At 40.4% G+C, this 25,104-nt stretch overlaps 1 protein-coding gene across 1 annotated transcript in view; it reads left to right on the forward strand.

The window, feature by feature from the left end:
- The window catches only part of syn2b (synapsin IIb), an 85,019-nt gene that overhangs the window by 21,086 nt on the left and 38,829 nt on the right, over positions 1-25,104 (forward strand). Inside the window, exon 2 of the mRNA XM_084349247.1 lies at positions 23,977-24,034. Coding sequence (XP_084205373.1) covers positions 23,977-24,034 — 58 coding nt within the window. The remainder of the gene's footprint in view (positions 1-23,976; positions 24,035-25,104) is intronic.

Here is a 25,104-nt window from a genome sequence, read left to right on the forward strand (position 1 = left end):
TTTTCTACATGGAGCAAGGACACAATACAGTCCTTGGTCTGTGGAAAAAATGAACTGTGAAAAAATAATGTGAAAAGTGACACCATCAGAGGTGTCCGCAGTCATTTTCTCCTATATAGATGTAATTCAAAAAATACAACAAAAGGTGTGATTTTTGAATGCATTTCTAGATCATGCTGCGCAGTCTTGAAATGAAAGTGTAACTGTTTGCTTTGGCATGAGATAGATATAATTCTCCGTTCGTTACAAGAAGATGATTTTTCATAAGTGACTAACGACACCCAGAGGCAATATATGCTTTATTTGTTGAAGCCCTTGACTTTTAAACAGGAGCGAACACAGAATATTTAGCAGCCCTGCACGGCCTTGTGTTTTGGTCGATATGTATGCAAGGAGTATAATTAAATTTCAGAGGAGAGGATAACCAGTGTGCAGCAGCAAGAGGGAAGGATTGGGCTGAAGGCTGAAGGCTGAAGGCTGGGTGGAGGATGAATGAAAGTGAATAGAGGACAAATATAATTTGCCTGGACATGTTCTTACTAAAGAGTGAGAGAGGATTAGGCCGGAGAACCGAGGTGTTTGAAAAAAACATGTTAAGAGATGAAAAGGGTGGACTGACACAGACAGAGAGGTAAATGAGGAGAGGCAGGGGGAAAAAAGCTGAGAAAACAACAAAGAGCAAAGTAAAAAAGGCTCTGAAGGACATTAAGGATACATGAATGGAGAGAGATTGTGTGCGAGAGAGACAGAGGGTCAGAGAGAGAGACAGGTTTGTGCTGAATGGTAACCGGAAAGATCTGCCACACGTGTCTCCATCGTCCGAATGCTCACCCCGGCACATGACTGCCCCAGGGCTGCTGCACTCAGCCATGTCATGGCTCAACGATCTCACGGTCTCACACACACACACAGGAGGAGAGACTGACAGGAGGATGAGAGGGTGAACGAGCAGGCAAGAGAGAGAGAGAGAGAGTGAGTGAGAGGTCATAAGACAGGAAATGGAGAGTGAGGTGTGGAGAGATGTCAGCTGAAGGAGTGAGATAAGGCGGAGGAGTGAAAGAAAGAAAGGCACAGAATCTTTAGATTCAGCTGCAGAAAATATTTCCACGCTGCAGCTGTGTTAATCTGTTCCCTTGACTCATTTATTATTTGTGCACAGGTGAGCCGGACTGTCCTGAGGAATTAAAGCTCAAGTTCATTTAATAGCATGCGACTGGAGAGAAAGTGTGTTGGTGGAGTAATGAGAGTACAGCAGATCTCTGAGGCGAAGCCACAGTAAGGCCATTGAGCCTCAGTGGGGCTGCTACTGCCTGTGGCTTGTTGATCTACAAAAGGCTCAAATTTGATTATCCTGTTTGTGTTTGATACCTTTTGTACAATGATTTTGAAATAGCATAGCACTTTAGCGCATATTGGATTAGTTAGAGCTCATATGGGAGTACTGGCACCTGCACGGTCAACATAACTAAACTCTAATCGTGCATGAGGTCCCTGTATTTCTCTGGCTATTGCCCTCTTGTGCATTTTGTATATTAAGCAAAAAGGCTTGGGAGTTTTTTGTTTGTTATCATGCATATTCTGCATAATGTACACACTTTTCTTCTCTTAAAATATGAATAAACACTTTTGTTTCCTCTGTACGTATCAAAGTGAGAGGAGTGTTATTTCTTATCATGTGATCTAATTGTAGGCAGAGCTGTCTTTTTTTGTCCGTATTTCTAACCGGTTATTTGTGAAGACAAAGACCTTGCAGGTTGTAATGTTGCATTTAAACATTAAATATGTAACTTCTGCCGCAAAGGGGCTTGCCACTGCTCAGCCGCTAAGAGCCGGCTAGGGATTCTGGATTAGAGCCAGAAAGATCTTATAATAATTGCTGTGCAAAGATGACGATGGTGCCAAAGTTTTAGGAAAGGACACAGCTACATTTAACTAGATGTTATTAATGAGTTAGAAGACAAGTCATTAAAATGGGTGAATGGACGCAGTTCCAATGTCACATAGTTTTAATGCCTGTTGGACCAGGGCGCCCTTTAATGAGTCATGGGGACAGTTAGACTCGAGTCGTAATGACGCATTTCTTTCACTCATTTCTGTTAGAATTGATTTCAAACTACCGTTAATCACTTTCATAGTGTAACAGAGTATATAACTGAACTTCTGACTGCTAATTGTCCTGCGAGGCCCCTCAGAACCCCCTTGTTCCGCAAGTTTAAAGTTGAATTGCTAAAGGCTATGGTGATAGAAGTTAAAGCAGGTCAAAGCTTTTGTTTTACTGGTTGTTTTGGTCTATAACAGCTTGCCACGTATCATCCAGTCAGTCTCAGCTTATATATCTTATCTGAAAGCAGTGTGAAGTTATGTGTACATTCAGTGTGCAGTGTTACTGAGCTGAAAGCATTGTGTGCATCCTTGAGGTGTAACAAATGTGTTGAGTGCATTTATTTCCTCATAAAACATTAAAGTCAACAACGTATTTTAAATCCAGCAGAGTTCACATCCATGTTTACTAGCTTGCACTCCTTTTCTTCTCTGTATGTACTGGTGCATTGCAGCACATCTTGCCACTTCTTGATCAGAGGTGTAGAGTGAAACCATTGAGGCATATGTACTGCATCACCCACGTAGTACATGTGTGTTCATCCATGTGCATGTTCACGAGATAAACAAAATGGACTCCGTGGCGCTACTCAAAACCTCCACAGGGAACCTTTAAAACCTGGAAATCTAATTCAATAGTTACTCTTATGATAGTATATTATCATTGTTATCATTATTACACTTAATTAAATCAGCCTTTGTGTTCCCTATTTTTTTTTTTTTTAACCTTTATTTAAAGAGGACAGTGCACATTAATGAACGTAACCGTAAAAGTGCCAGTGTTAGCCAGAGGCTAATTTCCAACTGTAGTCCTCTGGCAAGATTTAAAAGCCATTTAAATATACAATGACACAAGGGACATGAAAACACTACTGAGAACAAAAACAACAGATAGACAGTAATACACACAAAGAAACAAACAAAGAAATCGAACAAAAAAAACGAACAAAACTTAGCACAACTCTTGTTGGAGTTGTGCTACAATGGATTGAGAAACACAACGAAACCAAAGACATACAATATAATAAAGTGCTACAGTGCTCAAGTAAAGTGTTGCAGTGCTCATTTAACTCTCCATGCTACTTTGCCTTATAGTCTGACTTTATAGTGACATTAGCAAGCTGTTTTTTTCTTTGTATACATTACAAATGAATACAAAAGATAATGAATGAATGAGTGCTGGTCCACATAATTTTACCTGGCAGCAGAATGATGCTTCTAGAGTTGTTAGATATATATGATTATGATATCTACTAATGTTTAGATGAAAACTGTACTTGAATGAGTTCATTTTTTTATTCAGTAAGAATACTGTAGAAGAATAGAAGAGTAGAATAGAAGACTGTACTGGGGCTGGGACCTCAGCTGTGTATTGTCATCGCTTCTTCAGTAAACACCCTGTTTTCTAACCTCCTGCACGTACTGCTGTGTAACTTACCTGACGTGGTCTAATTAAAAGTGCAATGCCATCCGCACCCTGATCCCATATGTTAATGCAAATGTCCCCGACTCTCTTTAATCACACACTACAAGCCCTGGACTGAACATTTTAAAGCGCTTTGTGTAGTAATTCTCTATAAGCAGATTTCCATAGGGAGGAGGGACACAAGCAATAGCTCATTGAAATTCTGTACAATCAGTGTGAGTCTCCTTTTAAACTCTTTCCCTGACACATACTGAGAATACGGGGTGTAAGATGCAGTTAATAAGTTGCTCTGAACCACAGAAAAGCAGAGGTCCTTGGTGTTGCCATTATGTCACAAGTAATTATACAGAACAATGAAAGAAGGAAACCACTTTGAAGGACTTCTTGTGTTCGGGCATTTGCTGCATGTACATGCAGAGCTGAACAACCCCAGTGAGTTTTTTCCTTTGGATCTGAGCTCAGAGGATGATACAACAGACAGTTCTTGCACCATGGCTAAGGAGGACCTTGGATTGTCTCTGATGTTTCCATGTGGCAAGAGTACCTGCACACTGTGACTCTAAGACAAGTGAATTTACTTTGTTTTGTGTCAGGATGAAAAAAGCTCATTTTCTTTTGTATTTTATTTCATATTTCATCTTTGGTAGGATTTTCTTTCCCCCTTGGATGTTCTACATACCCTTATTTGCTTTCTTGCTGTTAGTTAGATGAAAGCATCGATACCACTCTGGTGTCTGTACGCTACAGTAAATAGAAGCTGGAGCCAGCAGCTAGTTATCTTAGCCTAGTATACAGCTAGCCAGTCTCAGTCCGAAGTAAACAGAAGTTGCTTACCAGCACCTCCAAAGCACAATAATTAGCATGCTTATTTATTTAATATGCCCCCCCCCAAAAAAGTGTAAAAATGACATGATATAGTTTTAAGGAAGTAATTTGCAGGAATTGAACCTCACGTGACAACAAGATACCTTTCTGATCGCCAATCAATTTTAAAGATATAATGTGTCACATTTCTGCATTAAAATATATCTTAAAACAACTTAACCTTTGTTGTATACATTGTTGTTGTGTACTTACATTATTCCAAATGTTTTCAGCAATGTTCAAACCCAGAGTAACTTGTACTTTTATTCAAGTTGAAACTGCGTTTCATCAGGCCTTTCACTATAACTTCTGAGAGAGAGTCAGAGAGTGAGAGGGGAAGTCACCGAACATGACTAAACTTAATGTGAATAAACTTTAAAACATTATCTCGTCCATGAAAATTTCTGCCTGAGTCATGAAGAAAGATTTCATCCGCAATGGTAGTTGGTTAAAGCACCGAAATGTAACTTCCTGGAGAAAGATAGTGGAGTGCTGGATCTCATCTCACGGTCTTCGAATTCTGACGTCAACCCAAAGCTTCCACATCATCCTCAGCACTAAAGTCATGCTGCTTCCACGTTTGCTTCTGAAAGAGGACAGTTGGCAGAACCACAACAAGTCAGTTGTTAGGTACACATTGTATGGCACTGTCTCGCACAGAGAGGACACAGACTGCTGCTTTCACCTCTGATACACTCATCATCATTTGCTTCTTTTCACCTGAGGTTTTATCTACACACTACACCCACGGCCAAGTCTGTCCAGACACCTGATTAACTAGCAGGAGATACCACTTCAGCGACGAGCCTTCCCACCCACAAACACTGCCAGTTGCCTTCGATCGAGCCAAACCAGATTAATTGAGAAATCTTTAATCTATCCTTCTGTGTGGGGCAGAGAATTGTAAACACACACATTTATCATGACTGAATACATTCTCTGTACAGTGGGGAGGTGCAGATTAGCTCGTTGTTGTCAGGTCACACCTGGTTTTCAGTGTGTGTAAAGTTACACATTAAAACTGTAACCATAGTGATGATTTCAGCTGGAGGTGAAGAATTTTGATCCCGTTTTCGTGCTCATTGCCTCGCAAGTCGTATGAGGAGACCACAGCAGGCATCTGATTATACGCCTCGTTATAATGCCACTTAAAAATAAGTCAAAATGAAATGAAACAAGGTATTTCTTTCTCTTAAAAAGAAAAAAATCTGCCAATGAAACAAGTGAAAATTAGACAAATATACTTAATAAGATTTTGAGCTTTTGCAGTGCTTTGTGTGTGTGTTTATTTGTGTGTGTGGGCGTAGTATTTTAATTATCTCGCAGTGATAGATGGGAACTTACAGTTCAGGTTTAATCTCTATTAACCCTAGTGCAAGCTGCTTCCATTTCTCATCAGTTCATCAGACTAAAATGATTAATCCATTAGAAATTGTAAAACAGCTCTTTCACGGTTTCTTTTCATCCAACTGTCTCCCTCCTTCTCACTGTTAATAGCTCCTTGTACCGTTCATGGCGTCTATGACCTTCAGTGTCTCTCTCTCGCTGTTGGAGAGTCTGAAGGAACCACTGAAGGGAAACACAATCATCTGTTCGGTTACTTAATCAGTAACTCGGAGGCTATATAAGCTATAAAGCTTGGTATGATATGGAGCCAACACTGGACTGATATAGCGTGAATTGCTGCAGATGCCCAGTGGAGCTGGTTTAATGTTATTACTACAAGCAGCTGTTCTACACAGATGACCTGCAATACATGTACATACACAGACACGAAGGTCCTGTTCTGACCAGAGAATAAAGTTACACTGTGCATGTTAGTGCACGTGAGTTACGAGCTACAAGCTGCTACAGGACTCCAACTTGACTCAGACCTGAGCTTTCCTCTCCTTGACGCACAATTAACTTGATGGGTACATAATGTTACAGGCTAGAGTTGGCATGATAGTTTATTAGCTAGTTACCGATATTATGAATTCTAGATGTTGTTGAATGTCAGATATAGCACCTTTAAGTGAGATCGCACTCACTTCTTTTTCACTTGATAACATACAATTCTGCAAAAAGTGGAGTTAATACTTTCATAAACTAGTAGGAAAGTCAGTATAATATAATACAGTTACATCGAACTGATCCAAAAACACAATCGCTACTAGTTTGCTGTTGTCTCGGTAGCTAACTAGCTACCTAGCTAACGTTTCATTGCTACTGCGGATTTGTGTAAAAGAACGAAAAGGAGCTTTAATGATCAGCTGATGTCCAAAATCCTAATCATAGGCAACAAAAGGCAGGCAAAGGACAGTCTAAGGAAAAAACTAAAGAGAATTACGAAACTGAGGACAAACCAGATGATGAAAATGTAAGTGAAGTCCAGCCATGAAGTTGCTTAAACCGCTCCTCTTAGATCAGCACAGACTGGCTAGCTAGGAGCAGGGGTTGCTAATGTTAGCGTAAAGAACTGCTCATGGTCAGGTAATGAAGCAATGTTCTTTTTTATTCGATGACTTGCTTCATAGCCTGAAGTTACGAACACATTTTGAAAGCCCATCTCCATCATATAAATGGCAAATGGCATTGTGATAATACCAGGATTGCTGCAGTAATGCAAGAGAAATCACCAGACAGCATATTGGAAATGTCCCATCGTGTCCGTGTACGTGAACATTATCAACGACAAATGAAGACATTTGAGGGTCTTGAACAGTTTCTATTTCATACGGGACGATTTCAACCACTACCTCATGTAACTCTGTTCTGAGGGACTAGAGGGCACTTGAAAATGAGGGGTATAAAAATTGGGAATGGTATCCAGCCTGAATATTACAACCTTCATGAAGGCAGGTCTATTACAGGACTGTTATTACTATCAGCTAGGTCTACCTAACCAACTTGAGAGTGTATTGCCTGCTGCTATTATCCTCATAATAGTCCATGATCTCAGGGAGATGAGCTGATAGAAATGAATTTATTGGTTCAGAAACTAAATTGAACTCGAACTTGATTATCTTTACACTAAATTTATGTTATTCCCCAGGTCTGTAATTTTTGTGTTTTCTGTGATGAAGCAGCACTGCCCCGCTCCATCCATCTGCATCAGGTCTGAACTGGATGAGGAGTTGTTCTCTGCAGAAATCGGCACAAAAGAATAATTTAAGTGAGGCACATTCACAAATTCATCATTTCGTCAATTCGTCTTTTTAGATTTTTTTTTTTTATCATTTCAGACAGGATTATCTTGCCATCAGGAGATGGATGTGATATCTGTAGCCTCAAGGAATAATCCATCAGTACATTTCATTCTGGCACGTACACGACAGACTGCTTAGACATGCAAATTGTATTTCGGGAAACAGTTGCCACATCAAGTAAGCACAGACAGTACCTGAGCTTCAGAGACTTTGTAATAACTCTGAGCACAGCAGCGATTACTGTGCAGCATGCGCAGTAATACAACACTAACGATAGTCAGGGGTGTGTTTTGGTTTTGGTCTTATGCTTATTGGTACAGAGGTATCCTCAGCTTCTCCTTTAGAAACTGATGATGATAATATAGTTACTCACAGAGAGTGAATTACTCTCATATGAACACAATCCTAATTCAAACACTTGTGAAGCCAAGTGGTTCACTCAATAATCCCAGTCCCATCAGCGCTGCAGCCATATGTCCTTTTCCTTATACACACCAGTCTGCCAAAGTTTAATTTCATTATGGGTATTGTATAATTTAGTATTTTTTTTATGGGGCTTATTAATAGAAATACCTTTCTTGGGCTAGTTTAAACAGGGAAACCAGAAAAATACCAATCTTTGGTGGAAATCATCTCAACTGGTAGACATACTGTTTTTAATTATTGATGAGGTCATGCTGACATTGCTTTGTTTTTGTCAGATTTTTACAAAAATGGACCCAAAGGCAAGACACACACAGAGGCAAAGGAAAGACGAACACTGAATACAAACCAGAACACCATAGGAAACAAAACAGGAACACTAGGAACACACAGGGACCAGGGAACAGACACACAATGAAAGCAGGATGACAACAGACAAACTGAAGAAGAGGAAAGGCTTAAATAAACAGGGAGTGATTAACTATTGAGACACAGGTGTACAGAGAATAAGAGCGGGAAAAACGGACAAAGAGGAAGTGGACAGTGAAACACGACAGATGAGACTATAAACTACAAAATAAAAACAGGAAAATATCAAACAAAATAACTGAACCATGACAGTTTGGAGGGGTTGCAAATGAAGAACCTTGGGAACAACTACTTTAGAAGTACTCAAATGGTTACTGATTTTTTTTTTTATTCAGCTTTAAAAACTATTATAACTCAAAAATGTCCAAAAAAAAAATATTTTAAAACAGAATTAATCAATTTTTTGGAGCAGAATTTTGGCACTCTGGTCAAGTGTGTAATCCTTGTAGACGTACTAAATTACCGGACATGTGACTCAAGCCATTTGGGCTCAAGCAAGTCCCAAGTTATTTTTTCTTGGGCATGACAAGACAAGTGAAGTTGCAGGTTGAATTAAGTCAAGTCTCTACAAAGAGAATGATGAGGTGTAAGTACCTGTCTCATTTTCATATAATTGGCCTATTTATCGAACCTGTAAAAAAGTAGAAAGAAAAGCTTTTTTCTGATCCATGGACCATCAGGTAACGTCGTGAGGAGCTTGTCTGACAGGGTAATTATCCAATCATGACGATCCCATTGCCAGTGTGTGTAAGTCACCTGCTAGCAGCTAATTCAGCCCTCCACAGTAGCTTTATCAATACTTCGTATGCTCACACAACATTTATACTTTTTAATTAAACCTTTGAAAATGTACCGGCGTATCTCCCTTTGTGCCTGAATAAACTGTTCAGACAAAAAAACCTTCAGGTAGAGGAGGTTTTGGAGAAGGTTCACTCACACGGTGTCAGTGATACTTCTGGAAAACAGTAATTGAGGTATCGACTCAAAAACAGGCTAGTCACGGCCTGGCCTAGTGCCAGTACCCGGTAGTGACATTGGATTGTTAGCGTTCTGTGCACCGGAGCAGTAAATTGCCAAAGATTTCATCGCTTTATTTTCGTGTAGTGCGGTGTGTGAGTGGCATTGGAGTATATCAATATTTTTTACTTTGAAGTATAATGTATGACTCAGCAGCACAGGACATTTGAGTGTTTTGTTTGTTTTAGCTGTAGGGAGAGATGAAAACAGGCAGACAGTCAGCTAATAAACATGAACATAAACGTGAACGTGATATGGCACATTTTGTACAAATGTCAGAACAGTACCTAGCCTATGACACTACAAACTTGGACATATCTGTTGTTTGCGGAAACGTTCACTGCTAACATTAAATCCTGGCGACTAGGCCGATGTGACTGACCTTCAGTAAGTAATATACTTATTTTAACCCAAGGCATGATCTTTACCTTAACCTAATGAAGTAGTTTTTGTGCCTAAATCTACCACAACCATTTCATAACATTAATAAAAATCAAAGAATGCCTTTTTGTTTTTAAGTTTAACCAGGAGTTGCATATAAATTACTGTTAATGTGACTGCGGAGACCTGCATATGCAAAAATTGACTCCAGGGGGATAAGTGGAGTGTTAAATTTGTCACTGACAGACTGAGGTTGTTACTCTAAGTCTCTGATAACATTGAAAATGAGGAGAACAAGAGAGGAGAAGTCTTGCTCTGAAATGTGAGTGTTGTAAGTTGTTACAGTTAGCTGTGTTGGTTTAAAATACAGAAATGTCCCCTTTTTCTTTACCACTGACAAAGCTGCCTTATTTGACGCGTTGGGAGTGAGAACATGTTGCACTTGCACCAATATACAGTTTATAGATGCATATTTAATGTTATAGAGGAAGAGTTTATACTTACTCAGTGTCATGGAAACAGCTTAAACAAACTATTACTATTCCCAAAATGAATATTTCTAATTGTGCCATTATTGTGAGCATATAAATGTACTCAAATATGATACATACAACATGATTACAACATTTTCAATTTCTTTAGTCAAATAAAAAATACGCAACTGCCAGTAGTTACGGAGTCACATTTTGTATCTATAACACATATTTTATTGTAGGTTACTGTACTGAAGCAATCACCTGACTGTTGTCTAGAATAAACGTGGCAACAGGAACTTATCATCATCTAAAGCATCTCATTTTAAAAGCAGCATTGTCCTTGGACGCACTTTTGGAGTGCTGTATATTTGTGCGGTGGGACTCAGTTTTCTCTGAGGCAAAGCCAACTGGACTCCCCACACGGCCCATTACGAAACTGTCTGCTGCTTCTAAAGATGGAGCTGATGTCATCAGGCATGGTTGGATGCCTCTCTCCCGGCTCCACCTGCTGATAACGTATTCCCTCCTACTAACGATGTAAAGCATTAATCTCGCTCCAGCCACTTCTTCAGATTGCACCGAACTGAGCCAAGAAGGCTCTTATGTCCATGATCATCAAAATCGAAAAAAATAATGTGGTAAGAGAGCACTTGTGACACGTGTATCTAGATGGGTTTTTATGCCAGAGCCTAATATTGTCCTTATTCGGCTGAGCGACAGATGAGTGTAATCCCTGAAAGAGAAAAAAATGAAGCTCAATTGTTTTATTTGTTTGTTTGTTTATGTTGTTTATTTCTTTTGGCCACCAGGAGGCAGTTTCTACATATTTTTCTTTTCCGTTTTAATCGCAGGTGGCAACCGACATCAAGGTGCATTAAGGAAGGAACGGAAAGTAGTTCAGAGTCGCTGGAGTATTTACCCAATATTATCATGTGTATCATTGACACAATATCAATATTTAATTTGTAAATAAAACAATTATCGTCACTATCAGAATAATGCGGTGCCCTGGTGTGCCCCATGGGACCTTATTCAGAAAGATTTGGTACAATAATCCATAAGAGGAGACAAATAAATGTTTGATCCTGTTTAAATTGTGCCATTAATCACACATATGATGTTTGTCGATTAAAAAGATAATTTAGCAAGACAAGAAAGTCATTAAGATAGTAAAATACCACTTGATTTGTGTGAAAGCAGTCAGTGAACTACTAAGTCTTCTCGCTACCATCACCAATTATGACCATCACCTTGGGACAGAAAAAGTACTTAAATAGGTGAAAATCACAAAAAGTCTGGCCATTTTGACAACTGCAGTTATGTGAAAGGAGAGTTTGTCAGTTATGTAAGAAAGGTTATATACGTGGTTCTTCAAGACGACATCATGTATACAACTTGTGGGTGTGCAGTTTATCTAATTACTTACCATCACAGTCTTATACTTGATTAGTTTTATGACAAACTGCGACTTTCTTGAGTTGAAAAATAAAAAATGAAAACTCTTCTCAATTGAAAAACATCATATTCGCCTCTCACCATTTAACACCATGCAATAGAGAGGTGTGACTTTGCCTCTCTGTTAGCAAGCAGTTGACTATTTCCACATCCTGCAGACAAACACCAACATTATTATTCATTACGAGTCGTGTTTTTTGGGGAAGTCTAATGAATGTGAGTCCAAAATTCCCTCTCCCTTTAGATTTGGTGTCCACTGACTCCTCAGGGTCTCTTTTAGTTGCTACACCAGTAGACACTAATTTTAATGTATTCTGTCTGCCATGTGGTGCTTGACAGGTTGTGGCTTCATCAGAGCTATTTCACTAAAAACAGCTGCCTGTTACCAGCCGGGGGCAAAGTTGTTGAGAGGAGTGAGACTGAGGAGAAGCCGTAAAAACAAAACAGTGAGCTGAAAGATGCTAAAACCATCTTTAAAGCAGAGGGAAAATGGCACACACAGGTGAAAATGACCTGTTGGTTAGTGACTATAAATGACCCCTTACACAGTCATTTGAGCAGTAGCTTATATAAATATGTACTATGCAGCTTTAAATATTGCCCGAAAAATCTATAATTGTGACTTAAATGTCAAACTTAACCGAGAGTGGATGAGTGATTGAGTAATATCCGAAATATCAATGACTGCTCACCCACAACTACTACAATCAACTTCAAATTATAGTAAATGTGCCTCTCACTTCAGATCATTACAAAGCACTTGCTGTAATGCTTTAAAGCGAGCGATGGCTACCTCTGTAAATGCATCATTTACTATAAACCTCTGTGCTGCTCTTTCATCCAGCCGGCTGTTGAAACCTGGATCCTTTTGTTTGTGACTCTCTGGCAGAGTGCCATTAAGTGGATCAGCGGTCTCTGTCCTCTGTCCGTCTGTCCTCTGTCCGTCTGTATCGCACTCCCTCTAAAATTAAACACCGGGCTCCGAGCATTGTCATGACAATGGCGGCGTGGGCGACGGACGAACAGGCATGCACACGCATGAAACCACACACAGCGCTGCGCCGAACGAGACAAAGCAGAACAGCAAATGAAGCGACGATGATTTTGTAGACAATTAGATTGTGTTAATTTAACAGTGATGAGTAATTTGTAGGTGTAAGCTGTATTAATTTGTATGTGTTAATATTAATCTGAGGGAAACGGGGGGAGAACGCTTCACCTCACAAGACAGTTGTTGTGTAATATATCATGGCATCTCTTCATGAAGCAGATGAAAGCAGCAATGAAACTCCTTCAATGTCCACTTGGTGAATTTATCCCTTCAGTTGTAATGGTTGTAGAGTGCTTTCCAGTGTATTTATTGCAGCTTTTTCTGTGCAGCTGAGTAACAGCGAGTGCAGTTAATCCAACGAGTCTCAGATGTCTAGAAGTCTCACTGAGCAGCCACTTTGTCATAAATACAACACAGGAGCAACCGGTGTGACTGTTTACAGCGCAGCCAAACAAAGTGAAGTTGTTTTATACGACTTTTTTCTTTATGCAGTGAGCAGCTACAATCTGATTTTATGCTCCACACTGCTCAGGCTGTTTCCCACACAACAGCAGATCAAAATAACAATGAGTTGATTACCTTGCTGAGGAGTTGGAGGTGTGCAGCTCCTCTAACAAATCACTGTGGCTGCTCCATGTTGTTCAGTTTCTAAAGGTGTTCCACTGTCACGGCCAGATAATGATAGTTGTTTTGTGTTTATTTGTGGACACGTTTTTGTATTTGATTTATTTTATGTTGTGCCTCACAACAAAACCCACGCCGTGTTTCATCTGTTGAATACTTGGTATGGATAAAAATCTGAAAGATTATAACTGTAAAAGGTCAGTTAACCCAATTTTATCACACATGCCTTGTGTTATCCTGCCATGCTCGTGGCGCTCAAAGTATTCAAAAATCCCAATTCCTGACATGCACACTAATATTCAACATTCTTTCTGAATATTACGTTTCTACAGGTTATGTAAACAGTGTAATACAGTTTGGATATGCCGAGTTAGGCCTTGTAGGAATATAGACAGCCGTTTTTTTTGGAAGTATTTTCTACAGAAATATGACTGCCGACTGCCTGTCTCTAAGTACAGATACACATTTCCCAGTGCTCCTGTTCACAGTCCTCCTGTACAAGAGCTCCTGGAGGGCCTGGGTAATCTTATCATCAAACTGAGACATTACATTAGATATGAGACCTGACTGGGGCCTGAAATCCTGTTTTTATTCAAGTGACAAGAAAATAGTCCACAATGAGCTGACTGCAGTTTAACAGTCTCACTGCTGCCTCACTGACATCACTTGTGATGTCATGACTGACTTTTATCAAAATCTCGCCCAACCTTGAAATAGTCCCGCTCGAGTATTTGTGTGAGGAGACTGTGTTTACGTGTGCATACGCAGGCGTGTTTGTGTGCTCATCTGAGATAGTCTGTGATCCGGACAGACAGCGGGACTAAAAAAGACGTTAGCCTGACGGACATCTGGATAGAGTGCACATAAAGTCTCATTTGTGCCAAGCCACGGCAGGGCTGTCCGCGATGATTTATCTGCTCCCCATCTTGCTGCAGACAAACACTCTGTCTCAACCCGCCATTAAAGCAGGAAGAGCTCTCACCTGAGCTTCACCTCGCTGTGCGGCTGTCTTTTCAAGAGTGGTCATCTCATTGTAAAAATAAGTGTGCCAGAGATTGTGCCTGCCTCTTAGAACTTATACATCTCTCTGCTGCAGTGCGATCGAATTGTCCTCCCAGTACGAATGTTAGGGAATATAATAGTGTCCTGTATGTGCAAGAGACTTGTTTTATATTTTTTCTCCTTGGAGGCCCCGTTTCGCAGTTGTTCCATCACAAAGGGACCTGATTAGACTGATGTACGGCTTTTCCAACACAAGCAAGTGTAGAGAATCCTTAACTGTCTCCTGAAATCTGTATCCATCTCAGGCTTTCAGTCAATAAATAAAACATTCAGCAGGAGTGAGGAGCTCAGTATCTAAAACTGAGAACCCAACTCCGTCTCTGTGAAAGCCCGAGTAACTGAAGTGCATGTATCCTGCCATGGCATATGTCTTACTTTGGTGGTAGAGAAACAGATAAAAGTTGATGAGTTGAACATAAGTTCAGCCTGTGAACTTTTAACCAGTCGTACTCAAGCTTTCTCTTGAGCACATCCCATGTACCTGAGTACTTTTGTCAAATCCTTTTGTATCCTTCTCTCTCTGATGTTAAACCGGTGTTACACATCCTCAGAGTCTCCGGCAAAACTTTCAGTAACCTTGGAATTAACAGGGATAATAGTCATGAGTTCACAGTAGAGACAAGTGAAATAGCAAATGACAGCAGGAATCGAACAGAAATCACAAACAAAGAATCAATCTGTCTGATGTAGCCCACTGTCGACATGCTGATCAACCATTTCAGTAACGTCGAGGCTCTGTTGGGAAGGAGATGCGCACTGAAATACCTCAACAACTACTGGATGGACTGCCATGAAGGTTTCTACAATATTCATCTTTTACACAGAAATATGAAGCAGTTAATCCTGCCCTTTAATGTTTGTTTTCCTTTCCAGGTGTCTCTTACAGAACGAAAACAAAACAGGCCTAATCAGACTGTTTGACCACAGTCACAGAGCCCTTTGTGACTCAGCCAATAATCGGCAGTAATAAGGAGGTTGGTGTCTTCTGCCTGGAGAACCTCATTTTGAAATGAGCAATCATGCCCCGTATTTGCCAATAATTGTTTGGCTTTGTCACTCCCGCTAATTAGTGAACTGAAAGCCAAATACCACTGCAGTCAGTCTGAATGAATTCTGGCTAATTGGTTGTACAAGTCATGCTCTGATGACAGTGATGATAGCAGAATGTTGATACGACTGTGGCACCAAAGCAGATTCATGTGCATCGGAAATAGCTGTACATGTCCAAAAATGTTTTTTAAAGCTGTTGCAGCCGCTTTAATTGACTTGTTAGCCGCAGGGCTACTTCTTAAGTCAATTTACAAAAACATCCAACAGGTGTACATTATGGATTTCTTTTTATAAGCGCATCAATTAATATTTCCTAATTACCATTTCTACTCTCAGTGGAGCGCTCAGTTTGTCAGTTTCTCTGTCTTCATGTTAATTTACATCTTGATATTAATATTAATGACTGAAAGCCATAATGAGCTGACACGGCCGATCAGTTTATAATCCGTCCCAGGCTCGTCTGCCAAGTGTTGTGAACAAACTTTTAGTCTAGCCATGGTAATTACATTCAATCACAAATTCAGCAAATGCACTGCTTGCTTTTTACGCCTGAAATGTTTTCGAACCAGCCTTTTGTGGTGGTGAAGTTCAGATTTTTTTTTCTGCTCAAGCTGTCATGTTGTTTGAAAATCGTAGACCGAATCATTTCTGGTGACTTGCTGCCTGTGTCAGATGGCATTCAAAAGTCGACTGTGAAAACTCCTGTTGGAAAATGACTCTGTCTCGTTGTAAAAGTGGTTTGTCAAAATAATGAAAATAATGAAGGGGGAATGGAAGGGCTGTGTACGGAGAATTTTATCATGTTTGATATATCATAGATCAAACCAAGAGAGCACTTTCACTTTTTGAACAGTAGCATTAGTTTAGACCTGGAGTCCGCTAACATGACCTAACAACCGGCTTCCACAGAGCCCCTTTAAGTAGAAGTGTGTCATTATCTGAAGTGAGATGTACTTAATATTTTAAAATTAAAAGAATTAATTCTGTAAATAACATATGTTAATTTGTGTTTTTTGAACCAATAACAAACCATCATATTTTATAAATTGACATATTTTGTATTTACCGTCCAAATTTTTATTTGGATCTGCATCAAATTGTACTCGCTCATGAATACCTGCCACCTACAGTAAAAATGCCCGATTCGATCAGAAACAGATAAAAACATAACCTCCTTGGCAGAGCTGAAATAAAAAGTAATAGAAATATAAAAGAAATATTTTAATAGCCCCTCTGAAATGTCAGTAAAGGCAGTAAAGTTACCTTGTTGCTTTCCACCACTGCGTACAGACACAAAGGAACAGTTAAAACAAGAAGAAGAAAAAACATTTTACCTGCAAATGCACTTTAGTGAGTAAAATCTAACTGTGATGTCGTTCTGCTCAGAGTATGACAAGGTAAATGTTAGGAAATGACTGTGAGGCTGGGCAAAGAACAAGAGAAGGTACAAGAGAAGAAGAAAGAAATCTGCAGCTTGAAGTAAAAACAAAGCTGTCAAATTACAGAGAATAGATAAAAAAAAATTGTCACTCCTGCCTGCTTTCCAAGGACAAGAAGCACAATAAGTGCGCTCTCCCAGACACCTAAACCCAACCCACGCTTAGCACACACACACACACACACACCAACACACACACATGCTCTCAGTATCTGCAGGCAGGACTCAAGAAGTGAAACCTCAAGAAAACAATCGACTCCGCTGTTAGTTTCAAGATGTTCCCTCGACGAGCCTTTTCCAGTAAAGCAGATGTGCTGTCAGTGGGCGCTCTAACACACACACACACACACACACACACACAGCATCTAAATGTGCATGTGCGTCTTCGTGAGAGCACAGCCTGGCCTGTAGAGTATCACAGTAATGTAATAAAACCACACAAACAAACTGATGCTTCCCCCGCCACACAGACACCAACACAGTCTCCCATCGCTAACACTCGTTTCTTCAATGATGCAGCAAAACGGCTCGACAGCCAGAACATTGATGACTTAAATATAAGTGCATTATTTACTTTTCAGGACAAGCCAACTGAAAATACTGCATGTTTTCTACGCACGCTTTATATAGCATTATTTAGCTATTAACAGCTGACACACACCTGGCACGCTAGGTGTTACAGCCTCCTGTGCTGCAGCTGAATAATTCAAGGGGCACCTTTGCCTCAGGGCAGAAACACATAAGCCAATACCTCTGACTTGAAGTTGTGTATGCTGTGTGTGTTCAGCCGGTGCAGCCAATCAGAGCTCTGGGGCAGATGCTTTTCTTCACGCGTACTGTAACGTCCACTGAGAACAGTCAGACACTCACAGACGCAGAAGGACGAATCTCAGACCAAACACCGATCCCCTGCAAAGTGGAGGATTGAAAAGAAAAGTCTTGTTTGTTTGTTTGAGCACTCAGTGTCTGTGTGATGTGATGAGTCTCTGAGCGATTTACTGCGGTCGTCTGTGTCATCAGATGGCTGGCTTGTTTATCGATTTATTTATTTAACCTTTATTCAGCCAGGAAGTCCCTCGACAGTGAAATCTCTTTTACGAGGGAGACCTGGTGAAGAGAGTTCACCAGTTACAGTTTAAGAAGAGTCAGCCTCATCCAAACATCAAGCACATGAGGAAGAGACTGAATCCAGCTCAAGTCAGACAATTACCGCTCTCAGGTACATAGGAAACATTATGAAATATGACAAACATTAACCTGAGCAGCAAGTCAACACAAGTAAAGTTTGTATGAAGACATTTACATTAGATTATGTAGTTAGTGGACAAAGCCATGTAGAGGAAAAGGAACACGTTTTCTGTTATTTTCATGACTGTTACTGAACAGCTCGTGTTTCTGATGTTTTCTACTGTAGTCCGACATGAATGAAGAGCCTCTCAGCCTGTGTTGTGCTGCCGCATCACTTTGGCATTACCAAGTACAATATCAGTGTTGCTGGGTGAAATGCAGCCAGTCCTCTTTAGTATGCAGCATGCTGTTTTCTTACTCTCAGCTTTCCTCCCTCCTGTCTTCTATCGGAGTCGTATTTAGAATAATTTTTCTAGTAATTTAGCACATAGTAGTAAAATGCTCAAATGATCTGCTTCACTTTACATCTTTATGACCTGACTTTCATTTCCGTGACTTCAGTTTTAATGCATCTGAGGTGAATTATCAGTTATTTTTATTTTGGGTCATTGCTTACCGTCTTCCCAACATCACAAGACTGATTTCAATCAGCTTATATCACGCACGGCAGACGTAACAAGACGAAAACACATAACAAGACGGAAACAGACACAGAGGGAGACTCAAATGTGGAGAAAAGGCGTTCTAGTGTCTCGTACCAGCAGAGACCCTGCAGCAATCTCCCTGAATTTCTTTTATTAATTTATTGCTGTGCTCGGGACGCTTTACCAGCCCAGAATGTCTTTTTGCTGGTTAACGAACAGCTTGGACAAATCCTACTGATTCTAACTTAAAGGTTAATAGTCTCTGAATTATATTTATGTGACGTGAGGTTCAGTTAGCATTGCACAGAAATGGCCGGTCGAAATGTCCTTCGGGGACACTTTTTACTTCTATACTTTGAGTACATTTCAGAGCCTGTGCTTTCTTACTTTTACTTGAGTAAATAATGTGTGTACTTTTGCCACCTCTGCTAGAATTGCAACAGTAGATACCTCTGTGGCGTTCACTAACTGTGATGCCTTGAATAAAATACAGTACATGGTGGCATCCAGTCAAAAAGCTTCCGGAGAGACCGAAAGTGAGTTCTTGGTGTGCGGCCAGCAGAGTCTGCAGCCCCTGTGTCTCTCCTTCCACTCATTTTCTTGCCCTCGCTCTGTCTGACTGCACCTGCACACTAACGGTATGCCAGCTATCCAAATAATTACGCTCCTGCTTCCTCCCACTGCACTCGAGATGACGGGACCGCTCGAACACTTTCTGCGCCCTTTCAACCCGGTAGTCAGAGTCTTGTTTCACGCCACTTGTAAATCGGGTGGTGAAAAGGTCAGGGCGTGTACAGTCAGGTGTTGCCAGAGCCATTGTTCGGCGCCAGAGAAAGATGGTGGGTTTTCGTCTAGGCTTTGTAAAAAGAATTCTGGCTTACGTGAATTTCTTGAATCTCATCATTGATTATATCCATTGGCTGACAATAGAGACTGATGATGGACGTTTTGAAACACCATGGCAACGCAACGTGCCCCTGCGGGATCGCTGATGTCTCACCAAACCCATTAAACTGCGCTCGCTTATCATGCATGGTTCATTTCTATGCATACATCCCATTAATGCGTCTTTGCATGGAATCGATCATGATAATCACAAAGGGGACAGAAAAACAGATGGGTCGGAAAAAATTATTCATATAGAGGGAAAGTGGGTATTTGGCTGTGATTGGAGAGAGAGGGATGAGGAACATCGCCCGTCGTAATGTGATATTTGTCAGTTTAGCTCACTGGTGAAGCTAAACTGGACTTCAGTGCATGTAAACATACTGTAGCTTCAGGAAGATGTACCTCGAGCTGATTCTGACCTTTTGATGACCCTTTAGCGATCAAGCACCCATGTGTAGCCAATTTTAGGATTTTCTTGCAGTCTGTGGGAACAGAGGAAATAGTTAGCAACCGAGTGATCATAAATCATGGCTCAAACATGATGAGGATGATATAATGATGGACGACATGACAGCTACTCAACAGTGGAGCCAGAACATCTCGATCTCCCCCTGGTGTCTGGCTGGAGCAAAGGTCATAAATCCCGTCCCCCTAATGTCAGCAGATGGGACATGGGCCAAACTAAAAACTGAAAAAAAATGAAATACATTTTTCCCAGATGAAGATGGTTTGTGTTATAACTTGTTTTAATTGATTGTTTGATGCTATAGGGGTGAATGTTTTGATTGACAGCTGAGTCCTGATTGCGATTAAGCGGACAGGTATCTCCGTAATCTTCCATATTTCCCAACTCGTCATTCCTTTTATTTTTCTCTTCTTTTCTATTTTCTGCTTCTTTTTGTCAATTTTTCCACTGTGTCATTACCTGGCATTGATTTGAAAGGCTCAATTTTTATAGGACTGTGCGCCTGTCTCAGACTTTTTGACTCCACAGATCAATAAAGAAAGTGGGAGCGCATCAGATGACCCTGAAAAGAAAATTGAGTCAACAGAGCTCAGCTGATTAATTTAGCCCAGCACAGAGCGACATCCTCGTTAGCTCCACGACCTGCATCACGGCTGTTACTTAGCCGTTACTAAGTTACACTCACTGAGGAGGACAAGGCGCAACAGTGCAGCAGATTACAAGCGGTACATTGTCAGAAACAGGTTATGATAACTGAAGGAGAGGAAACAGGGAGAGGGCAAAGAAAAACAGGTTTTATTTAGTATTTGATCAGGAAGAAAATTAGTGGTATTGCACATCTCTACTCCACAGCAGCCTGTTCAAATATGTTGTTATTTTACGTCCACTTAAGTTAAAACTATTCGTAATTATTGTGCACCACATGCTGCTTATTTAATCAACGTTATCACTTGTATTTTTCCTACATATACTGTATAAGTTAGTGTTTCTTATCCTCAAAACCATCTCCACTTCTCAGACGTCGATGTCGATGTCAATGTGGATGTGTCTCCTTGAGATATAAATTCACCTTCAATTCTGTCTCTCTTAACTTAAAGTATTTCCAGCTGCATTTGTATAATAGCGAGAATAAGGTCTAAATCTTAATGTCACCCACACAATGCTCGAATAAATCAACAGATATGCAGCAGTTACTATAGAAACTTAAATGGTTCCCACTTGGTAACATACTGCATCTGCAATTTGGGATTACAAAAGATTATGTTGCCTCAGGCCTCTTTTTTAAAGCATTCATCGCACAGTTTGGGGCTGGTGGTGCCAACAAACTGTAATTGGCTCCATCTTAAAATCCATTTAAATCACACTTGAATTTATGCTTGCATCGACAGTATCTCCATTTATTTTTAATCCTTCACACATAAGATTGGAGTACCAGCCATTTATGATTCAGAGAATTACACAGAAAACATTTCTTCAAGATGTTGACCTCTGCCGCACCAAACCTCAGTGGTGTGTACTACCGCATGAATAATTTAAGTCTTGTGCCGCATGTAACACCGGCATGTTTTAGCAAGACATGTGGGTATCTGTCTCTGAGGATGTATTAACTCTCTCCTTATCAAAGTACTTGTGCTTGCTTAATAATTGTCCTATTGAGAGAAAAAAAAAACTAATTATGTGTAAAGATCTTTATCAGATCATAAAGGAAATATTGCTGACTTGCACTCAGTTTTCAAATCTTGTTATAAGCCACTATTGGGTCTAGCAATTGAATACAGTAAACTGCAGGGATGACCTGTCAGAGATGACATATTTCTTACAAATTCTTAAAATTTGCAGCGTCATTTAGACGAACAGGACTCAAATCTGTTGCCATTTTAGCTTCCTGGTGAGGCTGCAATGCTCATTACACACCAGAATCATGAAATGATGGATGGATGAGAGAAGAAAGAGGCAGAAAAAAGAGAGAAAAACATTTCAAATCCCACATTGTTAACACTATGTGGAGTGAGAGTTTGGCCTGAGGGCAAAAGCGATTGTAAATTTGTGTTGGTAGGTGACAGAGCTTCACTCCACAGTGCTACATTTTTCAGTTTAGAGCCAAGTGTGATATACAGACTTTGGGTGTAAAGTCTTTAACATGTTGAACATTTCTCCTTTTAGTCTGAAACGGATCCTACAAATCACAGATAAGATTAAGATTGTTTGTGTCTTACATCGTCTCAACACTGAGCAGTACCAAACTCCAAATGAATTAAATTAATGTAAACAGTTAACACTTTTGCTATCAACTTTATATGTCAGTGGTGTGTTTACAGCTTGTTCTGTTGCCCACAAGTGGCCAAAAGATACTGCTTTAAAACATAAAAGCATTACTATTATACGGATTGTCTTTTTCCTTTCGTAGCAAGCATGTGTGTCCTGTGGAGACGTCTCACAGACAGCCACAGCTCTGGTAGATAGAGTAAAATTTGGTGTGTTTTGCTGTGTTGTAGCTACATTACGCTGTTAAATGAGTAAGTTGCATCAGCAGCCTTGCTGTCGAACAATGTAATGTCCATTACTGTGTTTCCCTGTGTCATATCTTGGTGTATTGTTTTGCATTGTGCACCACAGATACTGAACACATGCCGAAAGCTGCAGGGAGTGACGATATTTTTCAGTCAGAAAAATGTGCTCTGTTTGTGTTTGTTTTTAATGATCTCAGAAAGGTTTCATTGGTTGATGTTTGGGAGTCATCACAGCTACATCGCAGTGTGATCAAGCAGCTGCCCATTCTTAAAATAAAAAACACACACACCAACAGAACTGCACCTTCTCGCTGGGCTGAGAAAGATCTATTGCTGTAATTCTGAGGACACTAATATCCCTGGCATGGTTATTGATTGTTGGAAGTTACGGCTTCATACCCTCAGAGTGTTTCCCTCACAGATGGTCTGAACCTAATGAACCAGACTAACAAGCCAGATGCCTTCGTGCTGCACTACACAGTCCTGTGAGGTTGTATGGGAGGACTCTTACATACATTTTTAATTTCATTTGGCAAGGAGAAGGAACCATAAGCACAAATATGATTTGATTTAGCTTCATATTATGGTGCACATGTTGGCATAGTGTTTGGTGGAGATTAATTTTGTTTTACTTAAGGAGCTGCTAAGGTGCTTAAGGAGCCGTTATATTTCACTAAATATTCTATATTGCAGATAACAAAAGTGAAAAAAGACAAGACTGGTGGAAGATCAAACACTGAAGAGTAATCTCTATTTCAGGACTATTATCAGGACATCAAAAACAATAGTTATTGCTTCATTTAGCCTCCGTGTATGTTGATGGACGCAGAGTAAACCATCTGCGATCCATTTACAATGTTGTGTAAGATGAGATGTCCGGAGCATTTTGTCTGTTTGTGTGTTGGCTGGCAGCCTGAGCCTCCCTGCCTGTCTCGTCCTCTCTGTCTGTCTGTCTTTGTCTTCTCTCCATCTGCCTGCCCGCCTGCGTGTGTTTACTTGTAATCTATTCCTACATCGCTTTTGTGCAAGTGGCAGTCGAGATATTAAGAAGTCAACACTAAACCCCTCTGTTATTGGATACATTCATCATCCAAACTGCAAGACGGCATTTAATATTGTAGCAGAACTGCAGCCCCCAACCAGAATGTGATGTTACCACCCGCTGACATGACACTAATTGCAGTTTTGGCATGGCCACATTGATCTGCTGCGTCTTTTGAAGCTGTTCCAAATGCTCGTTAGAATTTACATTCTCCTACAGCTGAGAAAGTTTGACCATTAAAAGTGGACTAGCAGGCATCCATTTTCTTTCTGACATTTGCTCCACAGGGAGAGTGATGCCCAGCAGAGGGCAGCATAGACAACTGAGAGCGAACACATGACAAAACTAAATCTCTTCTCTTCTCTCTCTTTCAGGGCCAAAGTGTTTCGGGGAAAGAAGGTCCTTGGGGACTTTGACATCAAAGTGGAGCAGGTACCATTTTGATTTTATAGATCTACGATTCAGCAGAATCATTCGTAAAAGGTTGAAAGGGATCAGAACATAGATGAAAGTGAACTGACACCGTAGTTGCTTTTGATATGGAAATGCACAAGTTTTCACAGACAAGCTGAGACACAGGTGCCCGACCACATTTATAATGAAAACAAAAGACTCTCTCAGAGAAGATCTACTTGTCTGCTGCTTATGCAGCTGGTTATAAGTTCCTAGACAGAAACTAAAGTGACAAAGAAGCAAAAGATGTCAATTTAGAAAAGTGTGAATAACATTAAAAAAAACTTCACCAAGTCTATCCTCCTGTGTGTGCCGCTGCAACAAGTTCTCCAGGGCCTGCGTTTGTCAGCTGGCCAGTCTACTAATTAAAAATTTCCACTATATGATGGTTTCCCATTACATTTTGTACACATACATGGCTCCACACAAATCCTATGGCCTGCTGATTCCCTGACTTTTCGTGTGGTGCCAGAGTAGGGGTTTCTGGCACCTCCTTCCAAGGTGCACTGAGGAGGGGAAAAGTCAAAAGAGGTCAAAAAGCTCCAGCATTGCTTGTAGTATAAAGAACAACTTTATTATTAGACTGATATGTTTCAGCTTGACCCTGACGAAGGCCACCAGCTGACAAAGGCCACAAGCTGAAAAACGTCAGGCGGTGTTGGTGAAGGTGTGCTGGAAACCCATACTCTGGCACCACACGAAGAGTCAGGGGATCAGCAAAGTCCATAGGATCAACATCCCGGGAATGAATTAGCGCAAAAGTTGGAACAGACATTCATGGTCCCCATAGGATGAATTCTAATGACTCGAGGATGAATCCTAATAAAGTAAAATTAATTGACAACTACTGGATGAGTTTATCTACAGGTATTCTAGGTCACTAGTTATCAAGGGTAAAGTTAATAAAACTGGCTTTTTCTTCAGGTCATTGTTTCCTCAATTCTTTGGTTCTTTGACCAAAGACTAGTAAAACTAATGACATTATTCTGTACTAAATAGCTTTAGTAAAAGTTTTAAAAGTGAAAGTTTTAGCATGCTAGCAGGCTAGA

The sequence above is a fragment of the Pagrus pagrus genome, assembly GCF_965226575.1.
Source record: "Pagrus pagrus genome assembly, chromosome: 3".
In the NCBI taxonomy this organism is placed as follows: domain Eukaryota; kingdom Metazoa; phylum Chordata; class Actinopteri; order Spariformes; family Sparidae; genus Pagrus; species Pagrus pagrus.